Here is a 19,960-nt window from a genome sequence, read left to right on the forward strand (position 1 = left end):
CCAATTAAATTGGTATCAATTGAGGTCTGTTGGTAGTACTGTATTAAGTATGTAAACTTGATTGGTACATGGTATTAGAAGTTGTTTACCAAGGTAGAACCATGGTACCTTTTTATTTAATTATTTATTAGTTTTTGTATTTTTTTATGTATTGAATATTATATAATGTAATTTTCACTACTTTGTTTGAACATTTGAATGTTCGGAAGTTTTATTCCTTACAATTAAGAACCCTTAAACATCACATGTGTTAATTAAGAACTCAAAATGTCACTCGAAATACGAACAAAATGGATAGTTTTAATCTCATAACTTGAAGTATAAAATCAATACCAGTCGAAAAAGGTTGGTACCAAATATATCTGGTTATTATATGGTATAAGATTTTGTATACTTATAACTAGCTGGTATAAGATGTTGGAGATAAAACTTGGTACCGTATCAAGTCCACTCCCGTCGAAATTGATCAGTTTCGATATGGTGGTTTTTTTGCATTTTAACAAGTAATTATGGTACAAGATAAATTGTTTATAAAAAAAAGTAACACTTATTATTTTATTTTATTCAATAACATATATATCTTTTAAAGTTTTTTTTTTTTAAATGTTAAAGAGATAAATTGTGCTCTACAAGTTTTTTTTAATATTGTTATATTAATGAATAATTTAATTTTTTTAATTAATTTTGATAAATTTTTTAGACGAATATGATATATTTTCTGAAAGATAAATAATTTTTTGGTAAAAAATGTAATAATTCTTTTTATCTTTTTTTCAAAAAATAAATATTTTTTAAAAATATCAACGATATAAATTGTGTTTTACTAATTTTCTTAATATTGATATGTAATGAATATTTTATAAATTTTCTATTTCATTTAATATATTTATTAAATAATATGTAAAATTAAAAAATAAATAAATCCAAAGTATAATGTTGTAATAAAAAACGTCACGTAAGCAATATTTTACACGTGGACAATGACATGATATGGAAACATGGTAACTTATGTCATGTCATCTTAATTTAAACCAAAATGTTACCATTGCTATAATCTCGATTTTGGTAGAGTGAATTTTTAATTAAAATTTAAGATTATAAACGGATACTAAATTTAAGTAAACATGTTGATTAAATGTACAATGTACAAATAATAAAATATTAAAACTAAAAGTACAATGTTGTAAAAGGAACAGTGATGCTATTATAAAATAATTTTAAAAGTACAATATTATAATAAAAAATGTTACATCAACAATATAGTACATGTGAACAACCTACATATACAGTGAGATGACATGGAAAACTCGTATAATGGGTAAATCTAAATTATAATATTATACAATGTTATAGTAGATCAATTTTTCAAAGTACAATGTCTTCATACAAGATAATTTGAAAGTACATAGTTAATAAAAAAACTAAAAGTACAATGAAAAACTTATGAAAGTATGTTGCTATTTTTTGCATTTTGCACTTATTAATTAAATTAAATATTTTTACAAGATCATTTGACACAATTTTATTATTTATTAAACAAAATAAGTATAACTTTAATTTTTATGTAACTTACATAAACATTATTAGAATTGTTATATTTGTGTTTCGATAAGTACATATATTGAATAATACTTAAAATAATAACGATATAAAAATAATTGATATGATTAATATTGATGTATAATTAATAACAATATAATTTGATAATTTTTAATTAATATTTATTTATAATTAATAGTAATAAATAATGATTAATATTAATTATGATTATAATTAAAAAGTGACCAAAAAACTCCTCATAAACTACTCTAACCAGCATTTCATTAAGGGGCTGTTTGTTTGGCTCTTAATGGTGACATTAAGAGCCAACCTCTTAATCGGTAAGAGGTTAGGTCTGTTTGGCAAAAAAAAAACAATCCTCTTAATGATTACAATAACTTCTTAACCATTTTGCATCTACTACCTCGCTAAACCATTCAGATTGGATTTGTTCCCTCTTTACCCTTCCACACCACTCTTCCAGCCGTTGCCTTCACGAGAACTCGTCCCCTTCCCCAGGTCAGCCGGTTGTCGCCTCCCGAGTCTCCATCGCCGGTGACCTCCACCGTCTCCATCGCCGGTCGCCTTCCACATCTTTGTCGCTCGCCTCCATCAGTAGGGTTAACAGTAGCGGCTCCGATTCCGATGGCGGTACGAGCACGACCACACCCTAGCGAGTAGCGACTCCCATTGATTCATCAACTACAGCAAATATTGGAAGATTAATTTGACGTCTTGAGCTACGACTTGGAACTGATTTCATCTGGGTTCTGTTACGTGATCGAGTTCGTTTATCTAGGCGTTGGTCATTTTGGGTTTGTTTTAGGCATATGATGATGGGTTTTTAGTTAAATCTTAATTGATTTGGGTTTTGCTCTATGATTGATTCTTTGTTTCTTTTAAGTCTAAATTCATCTGTGTTTTGTTATATGATTGATTTCTCGATCTGGGTGTTCGTCATTTAGGGTTTGTTTTAGGCTCTTGATGAACGATTTGATGTTATGGATTGCAGTTGAAATCAAGTAGGGTGTTTGATGATCAATTCCATGTTATGTGTTACAATTTTTCTCTATAAAAACTTGAACCCATTTGGGGGTTACAATTTATCAGGGTTAAAATGGTAATTTGTTGTCATTCAGATAACAGTTACCAAACGACATTATTTCATTCAGCACTTAATCATTCTGACCCTGTTAACCATTCTTACCACTTAACCATTCTGCACCAAACTATTCAGCAACTGGCAAACAGCCCCTAAGTTAACTTATATTTATCCAAAAGGTATACTAAATAAATAAGTTATAGGTCGTTTCCCAAACACTTACCCGGTAAGCGCTTATCGGTAAAATTTAACATTATCACTTACTTACCGGGTAAGACTTTAGTTCACCAATACGGCATCGTATGCAATAATTTACCCGGTAAGCGCTTACCATGGTAAGAGTCATCGCCCTCACTTACTGGGTAAGACTCTCGGCCCTTGTCTCCCTCTTACCGGGTAAGATTTTTGAACCTTACAATATTCATCTGATAAGGTAATGTGACTTGATAAGCGCTTACCCGGGTAAGCGTTTGGTAAACGACCCCTTGATTTATATTTGCCAAACAATGTCCAAATAACTAATTTAAACCGTTAGATTGAGATGCATCTTAAAAAAAATACCATCCACTATTTTTTAGATCGAAAATCAGTGATATATAACAAAAATTAGAGCAAATCAAATTATACAGAAAAACAATCACTTCATCGTCTGTAAATTTAACATCCATTTTGCTATACTCTTAGAAGTTGGCTCTTGATCTTTTCCATGGGTGTTCCTATAATCGCTAAAACATATAGCAGAATAAGTGCACCTCTATAACCTATAGCCTGTTTGACAATTGTTGAATGGGTTGGTGTAGAATAATTAAGTGGTCAGAATGATTAAAAGGCTCTCATGATATAGTGCAAAATGAAATATAATTGTTTGGTAATTGTGTACAATGAAATTAGAGCTCTTAATGATTAAGGGAGATTCAAAATACAAAATCATTCAGAGGGTTTTAGAACCATTAAGAGACATTTTTTTTTTGTCAAACAAGATTCACCTATTAACGATTCTGATGTTGCCTTCTAGTGAAACTATTAAGAGGTAAACAAACAACCTTTTACTAAATAGATTGCTACATGTTAAGAGCATCTCCAACAACTATGCAAAAATAGAGAAAAATGATATTTTAACATTTTTATTGCTCCAATTGTTATGTTATCCTCACGCTAAAGCAAAGAAAATGGGAGGGAGATTGTAAAAATCTCTAAATTCAGAGAAATTTTCAAAATTTTATAAAAGAGAGAAACAATATCTGAATCTTATCTGATCAGTTAAACTCATTGAAGTTAAATGTGTAGGAGAGATACATAATATTTTATTAAATGTATTAAATATTTTTTTAATACAGTTAATATTAGAATTGTCAAAATAGAACGGTTGCTATGTATGTAAATTTTTTTAATTTTTTTTAAATTTTCATACATTATTATAAAATTGCTTTAATATAGCTATTAGAGATGATGTAATGTCATTCATCACATATATTAACATAAAAATAACATTTTATGTACTTGATTAGGGTGTTTGGGATTGTTTATAAAAATAATTTATTAACTTATTTCGACGTGACATCGGTAATAAGCATTTTTGAGTGTTTAAATAAACAGTTTATATCGATGTCAAATCGGTAATATTTTTTTTTTGAATAAGCTGAACCATTATAACTTATAATAAGTTGATAATTTTTTTTGTAAAAAAAAAAATATAAGTTGTTTTAAATAAACAATCTCAAACATCCCATAAATTTTAATTTGTACAGCCATATAGGCCTTACAAATCCAATAATAATTAAGCTTCCCAAATCTATACTACCTTATAAACAAGATTTATTAAACGTCTTAAAAACAATTTTGAATGCACAAAGTCTTAAAAACAACTCATAATGCATTAAGTACTACTATTTTATGCATTCAGTCTTAAAATCTTTTAATCTTCAATTAAAATAACATATAGTACAAGTTACCAATGTACATTATTATCTTTCTTTTTCATTATCGCAAGATACCTTTGACATATTTCACTTATACCTTCATCCTCTCATACCTCTATGTCTTCTGCCCATTCCTTAAAGTAAGATTCAAATTGATATTCACCATGAGTTATTAAAAATTCGCTCATTCATCTCACATTCAATTATTCTGGAACTTTTGCTCTCGTTCTTTTAATTCTTTTATTTGCTCTTGATGTAATAATATACTTGTGATATCGTTTAAATATGTTGGATAGGCTGTAATCGGAACAGTTTGTATTAATACATGTAAACATAAATCTTCACTAATTCACAACTAGTATCGTTAACACAGCCAAACGCTCCCTTCGATTCGAGCATTTACCGCCTTCTGAAAGTCCCATGGTAGTAGGGGGAGACTAGGGTTTACAATTTTCATTGCAGCAAGAAGAACTCCATTTGGACCCCCGAATTTCTTCGGAAGCATCCAATTTGAAGTTCTTGTATACCCTAACAGGAACTTTTGCTTATATCTTATGTGAAATCGACAACACCATCTCAATTCGTCAGACCAGAAAATCCGAAACCCCAGGACAATGACGAAAGTCTACGGAACTGGAGTATTCGACTTCCGGCGCCACCGTGTTGCTGAATACCCCGTTACCGTCGGCGGTTCCGACCAAACAGTTCCGGAGAGGCCGCCGGAATCAAAACCCGGCACCAATTTGCCAAGCTCCATGACTCTTGTTGAAATCCAGCGGGACCGGCTGACTAAGATTGCGGATGCGAACTGGTCGAAAACGTCAACAAACAGTGAGAAACCTCCGTTCAGTGCGGAGCTGGTGAAGGAGATTTATGAGACTGAGTTGTTGGTGAAGGAGGAGGGCGGGAAGATGAGGAGAACGGTGCCATTGCAGAGGGTTATGATTCTTGAAGTCAGTCAGTACTTGGAGAATTACCTCTGGCCGAATTTTGATCCCGAGGCTTCTTCGTTTGAGCATGTCATGTCCATGATTCTCATGATTAACGAGAAGGTATCGGTATCCCTAAACATATATGCAATTTTACTTTTTAAGTTATTTCGGATATCTTCTTGATTATGTGAGATTTTATCTATAATGCTTTAGTCTTGAGTAAAAAACAAACTAATGAAGTGAACGCAAATTTGTATGCATAACGATGTGAAGGAGGTTATGTAAGTAAATTCTGTTATACTATGGACTTGCCTGAGTTAGATTGTATGATGTTTTCATTAGACAATAAATGAGACCTAGTAACGCTGAAGGTAATTCAGATGGGCGGTAATATAATATGGTAGCATAATGTGATATAGGGTTCTATACTCAAAATGGCTTTCTTATAAAGGAGTGCAAAAAAGGGAATTGGATCTGTCTACAGGGCAGTGGGAATAACATATCTTGAAAGTATATATTCACTATGCTGATTCCAAGTGAGTAAGAGGCCTTGTTTTTAAAGATGGAAGCATTGTACACTGTTCCTTACGAAGTAAAAATGAAAACCGGCTCGCGGAATGTGGTGTAAATGAGGCTCATATAAATTGGAAACCTAGCTTGATTTTGGTTCAGTGATGGTTGGAAACAGGTTATTTCGCCTTACTGTTTCTCATGAACATTTATATTCTCTCCGTCCGTGCTAAATACAACATTTGGCCGTACATGGATATTGGTGAAGGTAGTTCACTAGCTGCGGAAGAAACAGGGAACTCTTGCAGGGCCTGGTTAATCATAATAGCTTGCTCGTAGTGTGTAATAGCAAGAAGCTAGAGAACATGGTCCGTACATTCCTTTTGAGTGACATACTTTCAAAGTATCTGCTCTAGCACAGAGTTATACTAATCTGTATGAAAGGTTATGGTTTTAATCCCTGTAATAGAGTAAACTATATGGTTTGTATATCTTATAATGAACTAAAAGTTGAAGGCAATGATCGATGACTTGAATGTTACTTATTCCATTGGAATTTGCAGTTTCGAGAGAATGTTGCTGCTTGGATATGCTTTTATGATAGGAAAGATATGTTTAAGGAATTTCTTGAGAGGGTTCTCTGCTTGAAGGAGGTATGTGATTTGCTTTCTAGGCAGCTATTAACATTGATCAAAACTAATGGGTGCCATCAAAATTTTTGATACAGGGAAGAAGCCTGAGTATTGCAGAGAAGACAAATTACCTACTTTTTATGATTAATGCCTTCCAGGTAAAAAGTTTGTATATCATGTTACTTCTTATCCCACAGTCTGTAGTTAATTGATGTTGAATCTCCACTGTACCTTGATGACGCCTTTAGTTACTATACTGAATTTATAATTTTTTTAATCATGTCTACACATCTACACCATTTTCATGATCATGTTTATTAAATTATGATTGTTGCACGGTTATCTGTTACTTTTAAGGTTGTATCATTCTAGTACTATTTTCATCATAATCTGCTGCATTGTCATACATATGATTTCATTATGCTCTCTGCAGCTAACTAGTTGTTTTTGACATGCACAATAGGTCTTGAATATGGACAAAATAGGAATACATGCATTCTGTTATGGACAAAATAGGAATACATGCATTCTCCCTATGGACAAAATAGGAATACATGCATTCTCTTATGGACAAAATAGGAATACATGCATTCTGTTAAGTTTATTTGCCAAGCATCCTTATCAACTCAATAATCAGACACTCCCAATAACAATTCAGATTGCATTCAGCATCATGTACTTAACACAAAAAAGGAGAGGGCTCTGAATCTTTAAGACAAAAAGTTCAGGTTGAATGGATTTAATTTAGCCTCAAATTAAGGTAATTGTGAATGTGATTAATCTTGACAATCCTTTTGATGTGATTGAGGGTGTAGGGGAAAACTTATCAAGTGGTGAATTCAGAATGCAAAAAATGCAATGCATTAAACGTAGCTGGTAATGATTTGTTAGAGGATAAGGACAATAAGTACTTCACCTACTTCGTTTCATTTTTTTGCCTATCCCAACTAGTATGGAATACAAGGCATTGTTTAGGTTGTTTGTTGCACTTATTGTCTTCCCTTTCTTTTATGTGCATGTCCATCTTGTGAAGCTTCTGCATCATCTTTTTTCATAGATATAATGAATAAAGGTTTTATTGGTTTGTTCTAAGAAGAGGTATTTAATAAAAGAAACAACTACAATGTTATATAATGTTCCGTGTCTTCAAGATCTGAAGACTTGTCAGGAGATTGCTGTGAAGCATGATTTAACTCATTCCAGTCATACTAGTTTACCATTCATGTATTGTAAGAGAGATGAAAACAAGATAGTCACCTATTACCAAAGGGCCCTTGGCCTAAAGGTGATCAGGTTACCAGTAGAGCCTGGCCCCCTAGGAGGTCAGTGGTTCAAACCTCACCAAAGGTGAGGAGGGTGTGTGAGTTCGTTTCTGGAATATAAATATTATATACTTTAAAAAAGATAGTCACCTGTTCTTGTTTTTCTTGTGACAGAGCCTGGAGGATGATATAGTAAGCAAGAAAGTCATGAGATTGGCTAGTCTTCATTGCTGGCATAGTCTATCGTTTGGTCGTTTTCAGGTAAATTTATACACTCTTGTCTATTATTTCTGAAACTTGATATTGTCATGTTGTGTAATTTGCTTTTGCTTCACTTTTTAGATGGAGCTTTGTCTTAATCCAGATTTGATTAAAAAATGGAAAAGAATTGCAAAAAAAGCGAAGGAGGCAAAGAAACGAGGGGAAACTTTTGATATTTCAATGATGCTAGAAGTGAAGTTCTTGAGGAACCTCATTGAAGAATTTTTGGAGGTAATTTTTGTTAAACCATATGCCTTATTCTGTTGGATTACTATCAGGTAAGCTGACATGAGACACTTGTTTCTGTCTTTTCATCAAACAGGTACTCGATTCCAAAGTATTTTACCATGATGATGGCAGAGGAGGGTCCGGCATTCATGGATTTGAACAAATCAATGAAGCTTCAATCTTGTATTGTGAGAGGTTTATGGAATTCTTAATTGATCTTTTGAGCCAGCTTCCAACCAGGAGGTATTATTATTTCCCAGTCGCCTAATCTTAGCTTTTGCGAGTTCAGTATAGCCTTGTCAACATGGGCTGCAACATAATTCTGAAGAACCAAATTGATTTGAAAATTTCCTAGCGGCTTAGAATATAATTTATCTATAGGCTGCTTCCTAGATGTTAAACTTGTGTTTGACATCGGGGATGGAGATCATGTAAGCTTCTATGAGTTGGCAAGGCCTAGATGTGGCTTCAAGTGGAGATTCGAAAAAAGATCAATGAGATATATATTTGGACCCTGTTGTTGTCAACTTCAGTCAAAGTTGCTGAAGAATAAAAACGGATAGATAAACAAGAGAATTAAAAATGCTCAATTTGGGAGGAAATATGCTTGATCATCTTCATGGAAACAAACTTCGCAAATAACCTCTCTGAGTCTCTGTAGTTCTCCAGCTTCTTCATGTTTGACTAATTATTTGGTTCACATCCTTGTATGACTTTTGTTCTCAACATTTTATACTATTCATATGCTTACCCTCTTGATTAATATATACTCGTTTAAGTTCTCTACATTCCTACAACCACACGAGGTTTGTTTCATCCTCCTTTACAATCTTTTGTTCCTCCTTATTCCACCACTAATGTGTCTTGGGTGAGATATCTACTTTCTATCCTTCCTCCTAACACCTCTTTGCCACCCTCTCATTGCAAGTTTGTTGTCTATCACTTTTTATTAGCTTACACTTTGATATCCCAACGCCTCATGTTTACATTTTTCTCTTTAGATTACCTTCTTTTAGATCCCAGTGCTTAGTTCTAGGGTGTCTTGTCTGTACAACATTCTCGCTATTCTAGATGATACCAGGGCTTGCCTTGTGTCACTTCACATTCTGTAGGAATGACCTTATAATTCGTGCATGTAATTTGATTTTCTTTTCCAAGGACAAAGCATAGCTTGTTAGTGCTTCGACGACTATTAAAGGTTATTGGTAAGAGTCATATTTCCGAAGAAAAGTTCAATTGATCATAAGCTATTGCAAGTTTTATTCTTTCTTCTTATTTTTTATCATAGCAACTAGCTGATGTTAATCTACTCTTTTGGACGAGCTTTCTTGTTTCTTTGTCCATTAAAGCTCAGTGCGCCAAGTATCGCTGTGGTGTGTCATCTAGAGTATAATGATCCACCCATTGTTCATTTCTATAATCACGTTTTAAGGGGAACCCATAATCCTTACTACTCTAATGCACCATGTGGCTCACTTATAGCCACTACAGGGTTTCAAAGTGGTGCATACTAAGACCTTTGCCACGATGAACCTTCATTTTTTATTTTAATCTAAATAGCTATATACGATGCATGGGTTCACGTATCCCAACTCGTGTTATCTTGGCTTGGTAAAGATGGAAGTGTGGCATTGTCTTCTTATGTGTGTTATCTTCTGCCCTTCCTCTTTCCACTAAATCTCAATGTTCATGTCAATTTATGGATCGTTTATTTTTTAACTCCAAGACACTGGCCTAGTCGTTAGTTCCTTATGACCTTGTGACTTGTGTCCAATGTAACATGAGGTCTTCAGTCCAATTCCTGCCAGGTGCTATCAATTCTTTCTAAGAGTCATGGCCATTGGACTTATATAAAATTTTCATAATATGTCTAAGTATATCTCACCCTGATATCCTATTTCAATATACCAGAGCTTAGTTTGGATGATTACATTTTTAGGTACAAGGCCTAAAATTTGCCAATTCATGTGGACGGGACACTTTGCATGAATCTCTTGGACTAATTGTTCCAAATGAACGATGCCGTGGGCTCAAAATTAATGGGATCATATGCTTACTAAGCATTATTTGATGTTAATGATCTGAACCCTCATGTCAAGTTTGCTGAAGTTGCATTATGTGCTATATCTTTTAGATTGGCTGACGTGATTAAAACCCTTGGATTTCAATGTCTGAATCCACAAACTCTAGATTTGTGTTAATATCAATCATGGCTCATCTATTAGTACTATAACATAATGAAAAAACAGTTACATGGGATTTCTTCTAGCCAGTTGGTCCTTTTGGAGCTCCATCTGTAACAATGTGAACTTGGTAGACATAATCCTAATGGAGGAAAGTTAGTTTTCGACGGTACATGTTGTGCAAATATATTTACTTGGCACGTGAAAAAACCTTGTATGGATAGTCTTCATTGAGATGGCTGTTTGAGTAGCTCTTTCTGTTATTCTTTTTTCTTGTTTGGAGGTGGAGGGTAAAGAATGAGCATAATGCTTTTATTGCAATTGGCATGATCTATTCGGTGATCTGCACCTGTGATAAGCACATGTTTCTCAAGTCCATTTGGATGTTTTCTCATGTTCACAAAGTTAGAAATGTATTTGTTGTTTACTTTTTTCATGCTGTCATATGTTATTTATCTTGACTATTGGTTGTCCCACAGATACTTTAAACCTCTTGTTGCTGATGTTGCCGTGGTCGCGAAATGTCATTTGAGTGTTCTCTATAGACATGAAAAAGGCAAGCTCTTTGCGCAGTTGGTTGACCTGCTACAGTACTATGAAGGTTTCGAGATTGATAATAACTTGGGGAGACAAATGACCGATGATGAGGTGCTTCAAGCCCATTATGAACGCTTTCAAGCTTTTCAGCTTCTTTCATTTAAAAAGATACCCAAGGTATGTTCTCCTCTGATGTGTGTGAAGTAGTCAATTTCGTGGGTGTCCTGATAAGTTGATTTATACCTTTCTCTCAGTTATCTGATGATTGTTGTTATTTTTTTTGCTCCTTCTGGTTGTTGCAGCTGAGAGAACTTGCACTTGCGAACATTGGGGCGATTCATAAACGTGTTGATCTATCAAAGAAATTGTCTGTTCTTTCTCCTGATGAATTGAGGGACTTGGTCTGCAGTAAGGTCAGTAGAGGAACTATATGCTAATACACATGCCATTTTGGTAATGCCATATGCGTCATTTTCATATTGAGTTATATATGCACTGCATTTGTATTTGTGGTGTGAGGTGTACTGTACTGAAAAGTAACTTTTGTTTTCTCAAAACCTTCTGATATACACCTCGACTGGTAAAAAAATGGAAGAAAATCTGCTGCTGGAAGAAATCACTATGATGCTGCATTATCATATTCTATTGATGTGTGCTATTAATCATATATATAGTTGTTTCTGTGCTCTCATATTTTGCGGAATTGGACAATGCCACTGAGAATTAGGATGTGCATTTCTGCCTGCAATGCGTTCTTTTAATGTATTAGGTGACAGTTATGTCAGAGTAAAATCTTGTACTTGTTAGAGAATGTTGTGTGAATACATGCAATCACCTTAATCTGTGTAAACTCTGTTGACATGAAGACATAACGCCTTAACATGTTATGAGTGAACTTGAAAAAAAGGAAAAATTGGAGATAAAGGATGGTCATAACAAACTGGGGGGGGGGGGGTGCTTGGTCTGGTATAATATAGTGACCCATTACCTGATAATGGGTAATGGACCATTCCTTAGAAAAGTGAGTGGTATGAGTGTAAGGAATGGGATACCACATCTCATAACACTCTTATCAAATAGAAAAAACCCTTCCACTTTTGGAATTGCTCTACCCTCTATTTGGTGACTACCTCATGTGTTCCTGGTCCATGGCTTTGCCACCCTATGCAATGACCGCTCCCATCCCCCCAATAAGCAACATCTATGCGTTGACCATTCCCATTCCCATTCCCATTCCCATTCCCATTCCCATTCTCAATTCCGAATACGAACCATGCCCCCACCCCCAAAAAAACAATATTAATGATGTCATGTTATGATTTATCAACATCACTGTAACACATTCAGCTTGTCAACACCCCACCCTCATATGTGGATTTGAAGTATGGTGATTCTGATGAGAGTAATATCGTGGAGGGCTATCATCTGTTAGAAAATAGCTACAAGATGCTGATTTGAATGTCGAGGGAGTGTTATGGTTGTCCATTAGTACTCTACCTCTCTGAATGCTACGAGGGCACCCCATGAATGAAGCTGTTTTAAGGCATGCTTTTGGTTTAGTTTATAAAAATGGAACTTGTGAAGGGATACAATTTGATCCTAATCAACCAACTTTATCGAGATATCTTATGTCTTACCGCTTGGGTTGGTGTACTGTCGGCCGTTGTCCACCTCACTTTGCCTGGTGTGGGTGAAAAATAAGTTATTTTTATCTGTATGCATGTGGCATATCTTTTGTTCTACTCAGTGATTGTCTAGACACATGTTTATAATCTTTCTGTTATTTCTCATGATTGCACATGCATTTCAATTTTCTATATGCTAAAGGAAGCTGCTTACTTTATATTGTTCACATCTTATTGCAGCTTAAATTGGTTTCAAAGAATGATCCATGGACTGAAAGGGTTGATTTTCTTATTGAAGTCATGGTCTCATTTTTTGAGAAGCAGCAGTCTCAAAAAGAAGCCATAAATGCTCTGCCACTGTATCCAAATGAACAGATTATGTGGGATGAAAGCCTTGTTCCTAGCATCAACTACTCTGGGGAGGGTTGCCTGGCACTTCCAAAACTGAATTTGCAATTTCTGACCCTTCATGATTATCTTCTTAGAAATTTTAACCTCTTCCGACTTGAATCTACGTATGAGATTCGGGAGGACATTCAGGAAGCTGTTCCACATCTTCTTGCTTATATTAATAATGAAGGGGAACCTGCTTTCCGTGGTTGGTCAAGAATGGCTGTACCTGTTAAAGAATTTAAGATTACTGAAGTGAAGCAACCGAATATTGGGGAAGTAAAGCCGTCATCTGTTACCGCAGAGGTTACTTTTAGCATTTCCAGTTACAGAGCACAGATAAGGTCAGAATGGAATGCCCTAAAGGAGCATGATGTACTCTTTTTGCTTTGTATCCGTCCATCATTTGAACCCCTTAGTGCTGACGAAGCAGCAAATGCATCTGTTCCACAAAGACTTGGCCTTCAATTTGTACGAGGATGTGAAATTATTGAGATGCGTGATGAGGAGGGAACTCTAATGAATGATTTCACAGGAAGAATTAAGCGGGACGAGTGGAAACCTCCAAAAGGTGAATTAAGAACTGTGACGGTTGCCCTTGATACTGCACAATATCATATGGATGTTAGTGCTATTGCTGAGAAAGGTGCAGAAGATGTTTATGGTACATTCAATATCTTGATGAGGAGGAAACCAAAGGAAAACAATTTTAAAGCAATCTTGGAGTCTATAAGAGATCTTATGAATGAAACTTGTATTGTTCCTGACTGGTTGCATGACATCTTTTTGGGCTATGGAAATCCTTCTGCAGCTCAGTGGACCAATATGCCTGATCTCCTTGAGACCGTAGATTTTAAAGATACTTTTCTAGATGCTGATCATGTTAGAGAATGTTTTTCAGCTTATCAGGTTCGTCTCCGATATTTGGACTATGTGAGCATTTTATGCCTCGTGGGGCATGTTCTTGGATGTCCAACCAACTATTTCTTGTTTTCAGGTCATGTTTACAAATTCAGATGGTACAGAAAACCTGAATCCTGGGCCCCCGTTTCGGATCAATGTACCCAGAAATCTGAAAGGAAATGCTCATGCTCTCCCTGGAAACAAGTCCACAACAGCTTCAGTTGATGTTGCAACAAAAGACATTGCTGATTTTGAGAAAGAAAAACTTATTGTTGAGGCCTATATGCCTCCTGATCCTGGTCCATATCCTCAAGATCAGCCAAAGCAGAACTCTGTTAGATTTACTCCCACACAGGTATGCCTTGCTTTTTTACTTCAGTAGTTATGTATATGTGTGTGTGCATCATTGATATTGACCTATACATCAAATGTGTAAAATATCGGTGACTTCAATCCCAACAGGATCAGGTTTGTGGTCAAGCGAGGTACATCTGAAAGGAATTACCAATGGAACTCAGTAAAATTTGCTATTTCTTCTTTGGATGTTCTTGTTTGAAGTGTGATAGCATGGTTGTCACATTTGTAAGGCGAGTCAATCTGGTGGTCAAAGACCTAGATGCCTAGACAGTATGGTGTCCGCCTAAGCAAAACAGGGAATCATAGTTATTATAACGTTGTAGGCTTGTGTCAGGGGGATGGTAAACATGTTTATGTTAGAATTAGTTCTATCCAAGTAATGAAGAAATTTGACATTCCATAATCGACATTAAGATGCAACTGCATTGAAACACCAAGACATATTAAAATGCACCAAAAATTAACAATAATGCAGTTAACATAATGGATATTAGAAAAATCATATTTTGTGTTTCTGTTATGCAATTAAAGTTTCTTGTATAGATAAAGATATGTAAATGCAGACTCTTAAGGTATGTTATCCTTATCTAAATAAGTTTGAAACGTTTGTTTCAATATTTCAGTAAATCTCTATTTTTGTTAAAGTTTTGTTTTACAAGCTGCAAAACTATTGGTATTGGTGACTTTTTTTTCTTTTTCTGGAAGAAATTGATGTTCAAATTCAAGGACCTTTGCCAGTGAACTTTGAACTTAAAGCTTCTATATAAAATAGTTTTTCAGCACTGCAGATCTTCCTCCTGATTTGACGGTTATGTTTATTCTCCATCCGTTTTGCTTATGTGGCACTGATTTTGTATGAAAAAGAATAAACTACAGAAATATGAGAAGTTGTTGAACTGATGTTGTTAATGCCACATTGGCCATAATGTGTCCAAAAAAGTTAAACAAAAAGAGAAAGGTGGATGGTTGATGGCGCTCTCCTGTTTCCTCCTATTTTCTACTCTCTTATCTCTTCAGGATCAGATCCTATCACTGTCAAGTTTGCAATTGTGAGTGCATCACTCTTTGTATTCGTTAACTGGCTCTTGCTTTAACTATGACAAAGAAAGAGATTCACTAACCTCCGTGTGTGGTCTGTCTTCTGAATTTCTGATATGTTTGCCATTATATTGCTTTGTCTGCAGGTTGGAGCAATAATTTCAGGGATACAACCAGGATTGACAATGGTCGTGGGTCCACCTGGTACTGGAAAGACTGATACTGCAGTCCAGATATTGAACGTACTTTATCACAATTGCCCTTCTCAGAGGACATTGATAATTACCCACTCAAATCAGGCTTTGAACGACCTCTTTGAAAAAATAATGGAGGTATGGATTTTTTCAGTTAAAAGGGAAAAAAACATTTTTGACATTTACATTCAAGTATATATCTTCATGGTCTGTATTTGTTAATTGTCACAGAGGGATGTGCCAGCCCGTTATCTTCTCCGTCTTGGTCAAGGTGAGCAAGAACTAGCAACTGATCTTGACTTCAGTCGTCAAGGCCGAGTCAATGCAATGCTTGTGCGACGTTTAGAGCTGCTTAGTGAAGTTGAGAGGCTTGCAAGATCTTTACAACTGCCCGAGGATGTAGGCTATACTTGTGAAACTGCTGGATACTTTTGGTTGCTTCATGTTTACTCACGCTGGGAACAGTTTCTAGCTGTTTGTGCCAAGAATCAAGATAAACCAGCGTTTGTCAGGGATAAGTTTCCCTTCACCGAGTTTTTCTCCAACACACTACAGCCGGTTTTCAGTGGGAAATCTTTTGAAGAAGATATGCATGCTGCTAAAGGTTGTTTTCGTCACCTTAAGACTGTCTTCCAGGAGCTTGAAGAATGCAGAGCATTTGAATTGCTGAAGTCAACAGTTGACCGAGCGAATCACCTTATGACAAAGCAGGCCAAGATTGTGGCAATGACTTGCACTCATGCAGCTTTAAAAAGAAAGGATTTTCTGCAGTTGGGTTTCAAGTATGATAACCTGCTGATGGAAGAAAGTGCACAAATATTAGAAATCGAGACTTTCATCCCAATGTTACTCCAGAGGCAAGAAGATGGCTATGCTAGACTTAAACGGTGCATTTTGATTGGTGATCATCATCAGCTGCCTCCAGTTGTGAAGAATATGGCTTTCCAAAAGTATAGTCACATGGATCAAAGTTTATTTACAAGGTTTGTTAGGTTGGGAATTCCTTATATCGAGCTGAATGCCCAGGGTAGAGCCAGACCAAGTTTAGCTAAGCTTTATAATTGGAGATATAGGGATCTAGGTGATCTTCCTTATGTGAAGGAGAATCCTTTTTTTCACAGAGCGAATGCTGGATTCTCTTTTGATTATCAGTTGGTGGATGTGCCTGATTACCATGGGAAAGGTGAAACAGCTCCTTCTCCTTGGTTCTATCAAAACGAGGGGGAGGCAGAATATCTTGTTAGCGTTTATATCTATATGCGGTTATTAGGGTATCCCGCAAATAAAATATCCATTCTGACAACGTATAATGGCCAGAAACTTCTAATACGTGATGTTCTTAACAGAAGATGCGCTCCCTATGATTTTATTGGCCTTCCACACAAGGTTAGTAATTATGAACTTCATGGTTTCACTCCATGAATCTTATTGTATTCTATATAGCTTGAGAATCATGCCAGCCTCGAATTATGAAGGGGGCTCGATTCGATTGAGTGATATGGTTGAATCATGTGAAATTTGAACTTCTTTCTTGTCATAGAAGTCTACTCTTTAGAAGAAGCCTGTTTGGTGCTTATATTCAGGAATTCCTGTTAAAAAATAATCGCAAAAATCCGAACATTTATCCATCCAGCCATGAGGTAAATCAGCAGTGACTCCTTCAATACAAAAAAAATTGTGCATCATTCGCATACCGATGGCAGCTTCGGATAGGTCATATATCAATTCTCTTTCTCGAAAAATATAGAACAAAGGAGTCTGTGCCCCAATATTTATTTAATCTAAGAAATTATCATGGGTTCTGATTCTTAAAATATTCTGAGATTTAGAAGTCCCAGACAACACTAGGAACGCAATAAATTGTGAATTTGCTTGATATATGTTTTATTTGTCTAATACTTGTGTTTTATGATTCATTTACAGGTTGCAACAGTCGACAAGTTTCAAGGTCAGCAGAATGATTTTATTCTACTGTCTCTTGTGAGGACTCGATTTGTGGGACACCTTCGTGATGTTAGAAGATTGATAGTTGCAATGTCACGTGCCCGATTGGGACTTTATGTATTTTGTCGCCGCTCACTGTTTGAGCAATGTTATGAACTGCAACCCACGTTTCAGCTTCTACTTCAGAGGCCTGACCTCCTTGGTCTCAATCTGCATGAGATTGCACCATCTACAGATCGTCTCGTTGATGACACTGGACCCATGCACCTTGTGAGTGACGTCGACGAAATAGCTGGGATTGTCAACTTTAGAATGCATCAAGTGTATCAGGTATTGTTTTTCTTGCTGTGAAATATGTAGATGTTAGTTTGCCTTTTGTAATGCCTTGTCCATGCTCGATCTTAGTAGCATTGAGTTTTTAGGGTGCGTTTGATAAGTGGGACAGGACAGAACATAAACAAAAACTTGTTCAACATTTGGTGCGACAGTAGACTGGACAAGATTGAGTGGTTCAAAACTGCAATTTTTTTGCTCTACCAAAATAGGTGGAACCAAAGTCAGGGAGACAGGTCAAGATGGTAAATTAGTAAAGTACCCATGTCAAATTAAGACCCAAAACCTTGCACAATTCTTTCACACACCTTCCTCACTCTCACTCGTCCAGTCTCGTCTGAGTACCAAACGGACCCTTACATGTTATCTATTGCTATGCTTCTCCTATTCAACCTTCTTCCACATTTTTTTGGTAATATTTGTCGATATCAGCCTCACTGCTGTGATGCTGTCCTATTTTTTTAAACGTCATTTACATGCATTTGGGCTGCTTGGATGCTCTTTATATGTTAAACGCATCTAAAGTAGCCCATTCTCATGATTGCTTTTGCACTACCAGTTTTTGGCACAAAATAGGTTAAGGGCATATTAATTATTATGCTGTTGGTCATTTTAAATTGAAGATTATAGTTACTGCTCCTATACATATTACGCGAAACCATTTATTGAAGGGAAACCAGGTTGCTGAAGAGGGGTAGAATCAGTTTTTTTGCTTCTTCATCTTTCTGTATACTCGTTATGAATTGTGGTCAAGTATTGTTTTGAAATCTAACATATCTTTTTGCTCTTTTATCAGGCAAGAATGATTAGTCATCAGTTCTCAGATTATTCTGGACAAACAGGAAGAACGGCCGCGCAAAATGGTCATGATTTTCCTTCCGAACATGATGAGATGGGAACTGATTTACAGGACTTGCCAAGTGGGGATCAAATGGACACGGAAACACCAAATGTTGATGATCACGCCAGTGAGGATATGCAAGTTGATAACAAGCCAAACGAAACAAGTCAACTTGAAACTGCTCCTGAAGGTGAGAATATGCCTCCAGAGAGCGGTTCAAATGTGGAAGTAATTGTAGACGAAAAAAATGAATCTGTTCAAGAGGATGATTCAAACGTATAAGATGAAGTAGTAATGTCGTGAAGAGCATTTCACTAGATGACTTAATGAACCGGGTAACTTCTGGCAAATACTTATCGTTCAGGAATGGTTCTGTCGAAGAAAAACGCACTGTACCGATCACTGTGACGGGAAATGGGGGACGATTTCTGGAAACTTGACCACTTATTATTACATGACATTGATCGACTCCGCCAGAAAGCCGATGCTCGTGGTTTTTCATTGTGTTTTTGATCTAATATTGATCAAATTCAAGTGTGATGGTTTGAGCAGTAAGAGGGATTGTAACGAGGAAGAAATGATTGTTTTGGCTTTTAACACTAGTAGTTGCACACAGTTACTTGCATCCGAATATTTGAATCTTTCTACTGCAATGCACTGAAATTTTTGTAAAATTGGTTGTAGATTATATAATTCTCTGCCTTCCAGGATTCAATTGGTCGTAGATTATATAATCCAATCTGCTATGCGAGCTGATCAATCTCAGGACGATTATTCTCTTTGTGGGTAGCCCAGAATCGCACCATTTGAATCTTTGTAGCCATAAGAGGATTTTTTATTTCCCTTTGAATCACAAAGTTTGAATTTGAGGAATAAAAAATCCCCTTTGTGGCCATGGAGTTTTAAATGCTATAATTCTGGGTTACCAACAAAACAGATGGTCGTCATGAAATTAGTCGACTCGCATATCGGGTTGGATATCCAGATTAAAAAAAAAACATGATGAATTAAATAAGTCATCATATATTTAGTACTGTTGATGTTCAATCATCGTATTTCAAACATTTCTTAATTAAATTTAAAAGAACAAGTTTCAAATTCCTTTGAATTATCACTAGACCAACATGTTTATTCTTTTATGTAATTTTAATATTACTTAATTAAACTACACCATCTATCTCTTATTCTTATTTTATTTTTATATAAAAAGGGGTATTAATAGAATTTATT

At 35.6% G+C, this 19,960-nt stretch overlaps 1 protein-coding gene across 3 annotated transcripts; it reads left to right on the forward strand.

Moving 5' to 3' along the window:
• Positions 1 to 4,929: 4,929 nt before the first annotated feature.
• On the forward strand, positions 4,930 to 19,440 carry LOC112522503 (RNA helicase aquarius). 3 transcript variants are annotated; one of them, XM_025131677.1, is made up of 15 exons: positions 4,930 to 5,612; positions 6,566 to 6,655; positions 6,730 to 6,792; positions 8,071 to 8,157; positions 8,239 to 8,388; positions 8,480 to 8,628; positions 11,048 to 11,282; positions 11,408 to 11,518; positions 12,971 to 14,029; positions 14,118 to 14,378; positions 15,565 to 15,750; positions 15,844 to 16,595; positions 16,959 to 16,998; positions 17,536 to 17,886; positions 18,686 to 19,440. In XM_025131677.1, exons 1-15 carry the CDS (start codon positions 5,175 to 5,177, stop codon positions 19,010 to 19,012), a joined length of 4,299 nt encoding a protein of 1,432 aa, XP_024987445.1. In that variant the 5' UTR covers positions 4,930 to 5,174; the 3' UTR covers positions 19,013 to 19,440. The 3 variants fall into 3 exon arrangements, with proteins under 3 accessions (XP_024987445.1, XP_024987444.1, XP_024987447.1); XM_025131676.1 differs by having other exon boundaries at positions 15,844 to 16,998; XM_025131679.1 differs by lacking the exons at positions 4,930 to 5,612; positions 6,566 to 6,655; positions 6,730 to 6,792 and having other exon boundaries at positions 8,072 to 8,157; positions 8,261 to 8,388; positions 15,844 to 16,998.
• Positions 19,441 to 19,960: the final 520 nt, after the last annotated feature.

This window comes from Cynara cardunculus, assembly GCF_001531365.2.
Source record: "Cynara cardunculus var. scolymus isolate 2C chromosome LG 12, CcrdV1, whole genome shotgun sequence".
In the NCBI taxonomy this organism is placed as follows: domain Eukaryota; kingdom Viridiplantae; phylum Streptophyta; class Magnoliopsida; order Asterales; family Asteraceae; genus Cynara; species Cynara cardunculus.

Coding starts and splice junctions, on each gene's coding strand:
- LOC112522503 (XM_025131676.1), top strand. CDS start 5,175: ATGACGAAAGTCTACGGAACTGGAGTATTCGACTTCCGGCGCCACCGT. Junction 8,158..8,238: donor TATCGTTTGGTCGTTTTCAG/GTAAATTTATAC, acceptor TTCACTTTTTAG/ATGGAGCTTTGTCTTAATCC. Junction 8,389..8,479: donor TCATTGAAGAATTTTTGGAG/GTAATTTTTGTT, acceptor TTCATCAAACAG/GTACTCGATTCCAAAGTATT.